We start from the raw sequence: 10,797 nt of genomic DNA, 5'->3' as shown, positions 1-10,797 counted from the left end.
TGTTTGAGAGAGAGGGAGAGACAGATGGAGTTCAGAGGAGAGTACCAGCATAGTTCCTGTCCCCTTAGTTTATTGGAGGCACTGCCAACATATACTTTTTGCAATTATTAAGCTAAAATCCATAAATAAGCAATTCATTAGTTCAGAGTTATTAAACCACATTAACGGAGCCCAGGGCGCTGTAACGGGACACTTTGCCAAGTTTATATATTTACCATGACCCGGTGTAGGTGCGCTACATGTGTACGTAAGTAAGGAGGCAAGGCTAGCATCAGCATCAGGCTATACAGGAAAACGGCCACATCACCGGCGACGGTATGTATTAGTCAACACTCAAATATCTAATATTTTCATATGAAATTCCAAATTCCTTTATCAAATATTGGAATTTAGCATCATAAAATAATAACTGGTAAAACACCGTCCACTGGGGTGAGTGGGTGTCATCTGTGATGGCCTAGCAGGCGAACTTGGCGCGTTTATGGACCCGGTGGTGCTGCACAAAAACACTGAACACCACTTGTTGGCTAACACAGTTTATCTCATCTACCAGAGAAATACCAACAGAAGAAACGTACTGTTTTCCAGCTGGTAAGCTACTTCCCGTAGCAGTTCTGCTATTGGCCTCCCACTCGAAGCCATTGGAAATTTAATAGAATAGCTTAGGTAGCTCGGGTCATGAGGGGAAAGTGCTGTTTGGCTGCTTCTGTCTGGTTCACCAAACTGACCAATCCTGCTTTAGAATGAGCTTAGGACTGCCCACTGAATTAACATACGGGTGAAGAAATACATAAATAATGTAGAAATGTGGAAATAAATAAATAAATATATATTAAAATACATCAATAAATAAAAATGAATAAATGTAGAAATGTGGAAATAAATAAACATATTAAAATACATCAAATAAAAATAAATGAATGTAGAAATACAGAAAAAGCCCAAATAAATGTTGATATGTGGAAATGTATGAATAAAGGAAAAACATTCATTTTTAGTGTGCCCTTTTTCATGACAAAAAAATTATAGTTTATTTATTTATTTATACTTGTCATATACTATGTCATTTTTGGTCTTCCACAAGGGTTAGGAGTGTGTTTATGGGAATTTTTGACCGTTCTTCCAGAAGCGCATTTGTGAGGTCAGACACTGATGTTGGACGAGAAGGCCTGGATCACAGTCTCCGCTCTAATTCATCTCAAAGGTGTTCTATGGGGTTGAGGTCAGGACTCTGTGCAGGCCAGTCAAGTTCTTCCACACCAAACTGGCTCACCCACGTCTTTATGGACCTCAATAATAAATCATGAATGCAGAATCTTAAATATTTATTTTCCATTTGTTTAAACTCAGACATGTGCGCTGCAATACAATACAATAGAATTGGCCTTTATTTCTCATCATTCTTTTTAAACCATAAGTTTTGGTGGAATATCATGTATTAGACATTTTCCCCTGATTGGTCCTAATAGAAAGAAAGAGCTTGATAATGTGTTCTTGTTGAGACTGATTAGATGTGTTAAAGAAGAGGAACTTCTCCTGGGGTGATGTTGTCCATTCACATGTAAAGGGCAAACTTGATTCAGTGGGTGGTCTCTCTGCTGTGGCAGATCATATTGAAGGGGAATGGAGAACGAACTGTGCCCACAATGCCATCCATGTTTGGGTGTGGAGTTCCAGCAGGCCATGAGAACTTCAAGCGCTGGAGCAGAGATGTGAAGAAGATGAAGAGCTCCATCTTTGCCAGATACTCACCCAGACACACCCTTGGACCTGCAGGTCATGCATAAACACTAATTTCAATTCTGGATTGGTTAATTAGCAGAATCAGCAGACTTTCTGGTGGACCAGTGATGTTTTGGGCCAGTGTTGGGTTTGCCTGTACCGTGGTCACAAAAATTGTTTGGACACTGAAACCATTGGTTAAATTGAATGTTTTCTAGGTTTCTTTAAAACAGAATATTTGTTTCAGAGGAAAACAAGTTTTAGCACAAAATCAAACTGATGGTAGACTCTTTGTGAAAAGAAAGCCAGGAGAGGAATTCCAGACTGCACTAACAGTTTGTGCCAAAACAAGTTTGGGAACCAGTGGGACTAAATGATGTCACCATACCAAACTCTTTGCAAAGTAATAATTCTACAAGAAAAAAAGCAAGTCAAACATCAACATACCATGCTACCTTACATTCTATTGTGCTTGCAGGTGACATAATTGGGCTTGGTGACTTTATTTTCATCACCCTCCTGACCTTAGCTACACTGTGACACCCTGTCCATAAATATCATGAACAGGAGTGGAGACAAAGCACCGTGGTGGAGTCTAAATCTCACACTGAACAATAAATAGAATATATGGAGATAACTCTAATTCTGGGAGCACAGAGACTGAATGGCCCAGAGTAGTGGCCCTGACAGCCCATACTCCTGGAGGAACTCCAACAGGAGATCTCAGGGACCACAGTTATAAGCCTTCAAGTCTACAAAACACATGTAAACTGGGTTGGCAAACTCCCATACACCCTCAATAATCTGTGTGAGGGTAAAAAGGCGGTCCATTGTTCCAGGGCCTGGGACGGAATCCATTTTGTTCCTACTCAATCCAAGGCTTGACTATTGGTTGGAGTCTCCTTTCCAGTGCCTTGCCTTTCCCAGGGAGGCAGATAAGTGTGACACACCAGTAATTAGTACACACTCTGGTCTTTCATCAAAAAAGGGACCACCAGCCCCATCTGCCAGACCAAAGGTACTGTTCCTGAGGTTCATGTAATGTTGGAGAGGCATGTCAGCCATGACAGACCCACAACATTCAGAGCCTTAAGTATTTCTGGGTGAATCTCATCTACCCCCCAGTGCATTGCCACTGAGGAGCTTGCCAACTACCTCAGTGACCTCCCTCAAAACAATATAGTGTGATACCCCAGGAACCTCTGGCTTTGACTCCCACAGCTGAGTTTTGTCTATCAGGTTTGAGAGTTCCTCAAAGTGCTCTGTCCACCAACTGATAATATCCTCATTTGAAGTGAAAGTCCAGCTTGAGTAAAGCTACTCTGAACACTCCTGAGTCACCAGAAAATTGTACATAACCACTTTGAAGCCAACCCAAAGTTTTTTCAATGGCCTCTCATGTTCTGCACTTTGCTTCAACTGCCGCCACCGCCTTTTTTGCCTGTTGGTACCTATCTGCTGAGTTGGGGTCCTCTGGGCCATCCAGTCCCTAAAGACCTCCTTCTTTGGCTTTAAGGTCTCCCTCACCACCGGTGTCCACCAGGGAATTTTTGAGTTGCCACCCTGACAGGCACCAGCTTCCATAATAGAAGTTTACAGAAGAGTCTATTCAGATTCCATGTCCACTAGCTATTCCAAAACATGAGAAAATTTCTCTATGAGGTGGGAATTAGAATTATTCCGAACAGAGACCTTTGCCGGTCATTCCCAGCATGCCCTCATTATTCACTTGGGCCTACCAGGTCTGACCCCTAGCCTTCCCTGCCATCTGATCTAGCTCACCACCAGATGATGATTCAATGACAGCTCAACACCGCTCTTCACCGAAGTGTCCAGAAGATATTGTCCCAAGTCAAATGAAATGATAGTCAATCATTGATCTTTGACCCAAGGAGCTCTGGTACCAAGTAAACTTATGAATGTCCATGTGTTTGAACTTGGTATTCGTTATGGACACTCCATGACTAGCACAGAAGTCCAATAACATTCCAATAACCATTCGAGTCCAATGACCATTCAAGTTTACTTCAGGCAGGCCATTCTTGAGATTTACCCACCTCCAGGTTTCTCAGTCATTGGCAGCATGAGTCTTGAAGTCTCTCAGCAAGACTATGGAGTCTGTAGGTGGGTACTTTCCCCAACCATTTACTCCAAGAAGGCTGCATACTCCAAACCTTTGTTTGGTGTGAAAGCACCAAGGGTCTGAGTTTTCTTCCCTGTGATTTTAATTGAAGCAATGCTCTTATCCACCAGGACAAACTCCAGTGGTATGGCAGCTAGCAAGGGACTTGTGAGTATCCTCACATCCACCCCGTGCTTCTCACCCTGGGCAACTCCTGAGGAGAAGAGGCACCAACCCCTATTAAGGAGTTTGGTTCCAAAGCTTACAGTGTAGGTGTCGATGAGCCCAACTATATCTAGTTGGTACATCTCAACCTCCCACACAAGCTCCAGCTCCTCCCCCTTCAGTGAGCTTACATTTCACACACCAAGAGCCAGTGTCTGGTGCAGGGGTCCTTGGCGCCATCTCCCACTGCCTATACAGCACTGCACCAGCAACAACTCCTAACAATTGTTTCCATCATTCCTCTTCACTAGGAGGCAGAATTAGAGTATCATACAGCTCCCCAACTGAAATCAAGTTCTACTCTAGCTCTCCCAGTGCTGATGCTCATACAAATCTTAATAAACTGTTTTGCTACCGCTGTTGCACATGGACCTTCAGGTAAACACCAGTAGCAGACTCACCCAAAGAGAATGGCAGAAAGGCATCATTTCTGCAGAACTGTCCTTTTTCATCCAGAAAGTTCTCTGGGTTGAACGTGTCTGGATACTTCCAGTGCTGTTTATCAGTCATGATGGCCTTTAAGTTGACCATGATTGTAGATCCCTGCCATGGGAAAGAGAAACAAATAATTAACACATGTATTAATGTCAATTAAATGTGTTGAACAGTGAAGGTGCACTCAAAGGTTTATTTGAGAAAAGAGATTGATATAAATAAATCTAAATAGCTATACAATTTCTGAAATATGCAAGATGGAAAAAAATTAAAATATGTGCAATAACATTTCAAAAAGTCTAGACCTGATAATCTGAAAACTCATATCCATTTGTTGAATTGGAATATTAATTTCTCTATTTTACATTTGAAAGCTTCATCTTGTTTTCAAGCCGTTCGGCCTGTCAGATATTCAGTCCACAATGCATCTATCCCTTCATCACCTTGGGCAGGTGGTATCCTCTTAGCAGTGCTGGTTCAGTGGTTTGGTGGATGAGGCCAAGAGGAGTGATGCTAGCATAGCGTTGGATCTCATAAACAGTGGCGTGAGTATACGGGAGCTGTGCGCGGTCTTCCATGCAGGGAGAACGGTCAAAACCCAGTACCCGAATAATCTCCTCATGACAACGCTCTGACGTGGTCACAAGACACAAGCATGGAAAAAAAAGTGGACGAAAAAAAAAGATGTTACTGGACATACGAGACATAAGAGTGTTCTGATTGGGTCATTAACCAATTAGTACTACAAAAATATCAATTGAAAATATGAAGTAACAAAAGGAATAACATTCCTTACACCAAACCTACTGTACAAATGAGATCAGGTCAATGTTCAACAACAAACCTTGCACGTCAGGGTGGTTCATCATGTAAACGAGGCCCCATCTGAGGGTGGTTGCTGTAGTTTCTGTTCCAGCTATAAATAGGTCAAAGACTGACTTCATCATGTTCTCCACATGGAATGTGGTGTCCTCCTTTAACTCTTCCTGCTCAACAGAAGATAAGATTAAATTATGTTACTCAGAGCTACCAAAGGATACTGAAGGCGGCTCAGATGATTGATTCTGGATAATCTACAGTAGAGAACTTCAACTTCACTGTCCCCACATTGTCATCCTGAAAATAATGCTCATAGGAAATACTCCACACTAGTCCTCCGAGCGCACAGATTACCAGGCCTACTGGACGAGTTACTGTAAAGTGCAGCTGGGGTCTTTCACTATTCTCTACACTGCACTCAAAAGAAAGAGTATCTCATCTTGGTCATCTGGATCAGGTAAGCATCAGTGAAGTCACGGGGGTTGTCTGGATCTAGAGTCTTCTTTTGCTCCTCCACAATTTCAAGGAGAAATTTTTTTAAGGCTTCGAAATTATGCTGTATCTTCTGATGTGGCCCAGGAAAGTATTTTATAATTGGAAGCAAGTTGAAGATCTCAAAAAAAAGGAACAATTGATGATACATTTAATCTTTTCAGTTTAAGCACTTCAAGCAAATCAAGACAGGATTTTTTTTGTTATTGTGTTATTTAATTGTAGGTATATATGAGGAAAAAGACCTGAAATTAATTTAGAAGATAAATTATATTGTGTTGGGCTATGATGGCTTTTGTACATGTTCTGCTAAAATGAATGACATCACCTGGAAAGCTCCTGGTATTTACCTGCGCCATAGTTGTTCCTCCAAGCCGAATGCTTTCATTCAGAATTTCTAGCAGCTTAGCGAAGCGCTTGTCGTTGTACTCAAAGCGGTCTCCAAAGATGATGGAACAGATTATGTTGGAAACTGCATTCAAAATTTAATATCAGTAGGATTTTAAAATATTGATTAGATTCAGTATTACTGAAAAACTATGCAGTGGTCTGAAGGGCAAGATTGAGCTCATTAAACATTACCTTGTCAATAGTCAGCAATTTACTCTAAAACAAACTATTGACTCCTGATCGAAATAAATATTATTTTCCACAGAACAGAAAACCCAATATATTAATTCTAGTGCTGCTGCCTGCCACTGTAGCTGTACCTCAGATAAAGATAACCTGACCACAGAACTGCATTAAGAAGGCATAGACAGTAATTCATCACCTACCTTCTTGTTTGAGCATCTCCTTGATGAGGTAATGTGCCTCCTCAGCCACACGTTCCTCCACAGTTTTCTTTCCCAGACCAAAGTCACGCAGTGTGTGTAGAGCAAAGCGGCGCTGCTGCCTCCAAGAGTGACCATAATTGGCCAAGATAATACCTGAGAAAGGCAGAGAGAAGGGAGATAAAGAAAGAGACGGTGGGAATGAGTCTGAAAATGGATTGGAAGGTGTAGCTTTCCCTGAATAAAGATTTTTTTTCCATTTTTTTCAAAACCTATATAAATACGTGTGGCAGTAAAAGTATATCAAACAAGTATATCAACAAGAGTCATGCCGTACTAACCATAGCCTTTGGTGAGCCATGCTTGTAAAGGTAGAAGAGGCCTCCCAGAAAACACGGTTCCATTCTGAACAAAGGCTTCCTTTGCAAGCTGCATGTTGTTCAGTACGATCGTTGGCTTCCTGCCGAGGAATATGGAGCACATCTCACCATATTTTGGCAACTAAAGGGATGAAAAATATTTACATCAACTACAGCTTTGGAACTGACAAGTGTCTGTGCTGATATAACTGTTCCACATTAGATTTATTGGCAACCTTTAAGTTTTCAGTCTCTAAGTTATAATTTTTTGCATTGTTTAAAAAATCAGGTTTTGATGGGCAGGACTATTTTTGGCTTTGTTGTCAAGCCTTTAAAAGTGCTTTAGAAGAGAAAGCTTCATGACGGAGTCAGGACGGAGAATGGTGACAGGCCATCTACATTTACACCAAGGCTTTGTGCATCTTCAAATCATATCAAATCAAATTTATTTGTATAGCGCTTTTTACAACGGATGTTGTCACAAAGCAGCTTTACAGGATTTCAGAAAAGACAAAGTTTCCACAGGACTGAAAGAATGTACAGAATGTACAGAAACCCCCCAGTGGGCAAGCCAGGGGCAACAGTGGCAAGGAAAAACTCCCTCAGAACTGAGGAAGAAACCTTGGGAGGAACCAGGCTCACCAGGGGGGACCCATCCTCCTCTGGTCAAACTACCTACAAGTGATTATACTACTAATATTAATAGCAGTAATATTGATATTAGGAATATCTAGGAGTCTATGAGAACATCAGGGTAGGGTGGGCAGCTCATCCAAGGAGGTTGGTGGTAGCTGAGGCGTGGGCAGCTGGTCTGAAGTGGGTAGCAGGGGGCTCGGCACTCAGTCGTCCTTCAGTGTCCAGCCGGACATGTGGGCGGTTGTATACTCGGAAAAAAAAACAGGTAAATGGGATTAGTTTTGTTCTATCCGTTTGTACATAAACAGGGAATGTAAACATTTACAGAGTGAAATCTTCAGATGGAATGACCAATAAATGTGAACAATGTTTCTCAACGTGCAATTGCAAGGAATGTAGGGGTTTCATCATCTACAATCCATAATATCATCAAAAGATTCAGAGAATCTGGAGAAATTCTCTGGGCCCGAGCTCATCTGAGATGGACTGACGCAAAGCGGAAAAGTGTCCTGTGGTCTGACGAGTTCACATTTCAAATTGTTTTTGGAAATCATGGACGTCGTGTCCTCCGGGCCAAAGAGGAAAAGGACTGTCCGGATTGTTTTCAGCGCAAAGTTCAAAAGCCAGCATGTCTGATGGTGTGGGGGGGGGGGGTGTTAGTGCCCATGGCATGGGTAACTTGCACATCTGTAAAGGCCCCATTAATGCTGAAAGGTACATACAGGTTTTGGAGCAACATCTGCTGCCATCCAAGCAACGTCTTTTTCAGGGACATCCCTGTTTATTTCAGCAAGACGATGCCAAGCCACATTCTGCACTTGTTACAACAGCGTGGCTTCATAGTAAAAGAGTGCGGGTACTAGACTGGCATGCCTGCAGTCCAGACCGTCTCCCATTGAAAATATGTGGCGCATTATGAAGCGCAAAATACGACAGCGGAGCCCCCGGACTGCTGAGCAGCTGAAGCTGTACATCAAGCAGGAATGGGAAAGAATTCCACCTACAAAACTTCAACAATTAGTGTCCTCAGTTCCCAAACGCTTATTGAGTGTTAAAAGGAAAGGTGATGTAACACAGTGGTAAACACGCCCCTGTCCCAACTTCTTTGGAACGTGTTGCAGGCATCAAATTCAAAATGAGTGAATATTTGCAAAAAACAATAAAGTTTATCCGTTTCAACATTAAATATCTCGCCTTTGTAGTGTATTCAATTGAACATAGGTTAAAAAGGATTTGCAAATCATCATATTGTGTTTTTATTTATGTTTTACACAACGTCCCAACTTCATTGGAATTGGGGTTGTAGCTTTTACACACTCTAGACAGGGCCAGCCTCGACTAAAAGCTGATTAAGAGCTGTTAAAATCCTGAATCAGAGCAGAAACCACTGGCAAGAGAGATTTGTAACAGTTCTATGCGACTAAAGAATATTAAGCAATGGTCCTGAACCTCAGTCATTAACATACCCCTGGCTTCAAGTACAGCTTAGCAGTTTCCTTTTAACATATAACTGAAGAGATGAGGTCAGACAAAGTAATGAGCAAAACCCAATGTCATATAACAGGCATTGGCCAAATCCAGAAAAGCAAGCAAAAAAAGAAAAATAATCATCACAAAACCAGGCAACCAGATCCAAAGAGCAAAAAGCAGAAATCAAGGTCGAGTTCCAGGCAAGATCGCAAACAGAAGACAGGCAAATAGACAAAATGCTCAGTAGCTCTCAAAAGAACAATCAGTACCTCGCTTAGTATCTCTAAGCTAAAAGCTTGGGCTTTGTACTAACTCTAATGGTCTAATATCACCAGAAGCACAGGTGACACAAATTAGCATTCAGGTGACTGAGCACTGATTTTAGCTCTGTGGAGAGTCCTCAGTCACGTGCTCTCATAGTTGTGTCTGAGCCAGAGGGATGTGTGACACTGCCACAGTGACATGGAGAAAAGGCTGCACTACTTCTCCTTGTGGAAGTTACTACATGTCATGTGAAAGGTCTATGGACCCACGTTGAGCACATCAGGATAAACAGTGGAAGAAAAACATCAATTAGTTACATGAACTATGGTGAACTTTGCACTCCACAGCCTGAATTCTAGATACAAAAACAGCCCTTTAAGCTTAAATGTGTGTTTAAAAAAAGAGAAAAAAGTCTGATGTGTGCAAATGATTAGGCCACTTCAAATACAAGGAAACTGACCGATCTGATGATGCCCATTTGATCTTTTGAAAACTGGGGCAGGTTACCGACAAAGGGCAGTGATTTGGGTCCAGGGGGGCTTTGGCTCCTGAAGGAATTCCACCTGAAGAGCTCCAGAAGAAGCAAAGAGAGCAGACCAACCAGCAGGGCCAAGCCCACTGATGTCCAGTCCAGATATTTGAGCACAGATTCCATTCTGAGAGAAATGCAGGAGAGCACAGTTGCTCATACCTTTATACCAGAAGTGGAGTGGGTTGAGAGAGAGACAGAAAGAGAGAGAGAGACAGAGAGAGAGACAGAGAGAGAAGCAAACAAACATTTTCACCTTTTCCATAGAATTGCGTCACGATGAGCGTGACTAGAGAAAAGTTCATACCAGAAAATTTGTGTTGTAATCGTACCTGTTAGGAGGTCAGAGAGCTTCCAGCGTAATAAGGCACTGCAGACAAAGTTCAGGATCAAATAAAACACTTGTAGCTGTTGGAACATCACCAACTTCTCTGCATACAGAGACTGATATCTGAGTTAACTGTTCCCCTACACATCTAGAACAGTGCTTGTCATATTCTCAGAGTAGTTTTATGTATCTTATTTATATTAAGCTGTTACGCTTTTTTCACTCCCCTGAGTTTACGCACTCAAATCTTAGGCTGTCATCTGACTTTATGGATTTCTTTGGTGTAAATGGCAAAAAAGACATCTTGACTGATGAACTGATTTAGTGTTTATACAGTGCATCCGGAAAGTATTCACAGCGCTTCACTTTTTCCACATTTTGTTATGTTACAGCCTTATTCCAAATTGAATTAAATTAATCTTTTTCCTCTAAATTCTACACAAAATACCCCATTGTGACCATGTGAAAAACGTTTTCTCGAGAGTTTTGAAAATTTATTAAAATTAAAAAACAAAGAAATCATATTTACATAAGTATTCACAGCCTTTGCTTAATACTTTGTAGAACCACCTTTGGCAGCAACTACAGCCTCAAGTCTTTTTGAATATGATGCCACAAGCTTG

General features: G+C 41.6%; 1 protein-coding gene across 2 annotated transcripts; it reads right to left on the bottom strand.

The window, feature by feature from the left end:
• Positions 1 to 1,260: 1,260 nt before the first annotated feature.
• LOC108440012 (cytochrome P450 2H1-like) lies at positions 1,261 to 10,246 on the bottom strand. Of its 2 annotated transcripts, none has more exons than XM_017718701.2 (9): positions 10,179 to 10,194; positions 9,778 to 10,008; positions 6,930 to 7,089; positions 6,592 to 6,744; positions 6,166 to 6,254; positions 5,349 to 5,490; positions 4,948 to 5,135; positions 4,471 to 4,612; positions 1,261 to 1,699 (listed from the first exon to the last, which is right to left on the bottom strand). In XM_017718701.2, the coding sequence occupies exons 2-9, from the start codon at positions 9,970 to 9,972 to the stop codon at positions 1,407 to 1,409; spliced, it is 1,362 nt and encodes a 453-aa protein (XP_017574190.2). In that variant the 5' UTR covers positions 9,973 to 10,008; positions 10,179 to 10,194; the 3' UTR covers positions 1,261 to 1,406. The 2 variants fall into 2 exon arrangements, with proteins under 2 accessions (XP_017574190.2, XP_037397130.1); XM_037541233.1 differs by having other exon boundaries at positions 1,495 to 1,770; positions 6,166 to 6,287; positions 10,179 to 10,246.
• Positions 10,247 to 10,797: the final 551 nt, after the last annotated feature.

This window comes from Pygocentrus nattereri, chromosome 9, assembly GCF_015220715.1.
Source record: "Pygocentrus nattereri isolate fPygNat1 chromosome 9, fPygNat1.pri, whole genome shotgun sequence".
NCBI lineage: Eukaryota > Metazoa > Chordata > Actinopteri > Characiformes > Serrasalmidae > Pygocentrus > Pygocentrus nattereri.
This window is presented reverse-complemented; position numbering and strand designations above follow the sequence as displayed.

Excerpts from the sequence above, each read along its gene's own strand:
- LOC108440012 (XM_017718701.2), bottom strand. The coding sequence starts at position 9,972 with ATGGAATCTGTGCTCAAATATCTGGACTGGACATCAGTGGGCTTGGCC. Across the intron at positions 7,090-9,777 it reads AAATGGGCATCATCAGATCG|TTGCCAAAATATGGTGAGAT; the intron begins GTCAGTTTCCTT and ends TCATCCCTTTAG. Across the intron at positions 1,700-4,470 it reads CTTTCTGCCATTCTCTTTGG|CGCTTGAAGTTCTCATGGCC; the intron begins GTGAGTCTGCTA and ends TCTCTGCTCCAG.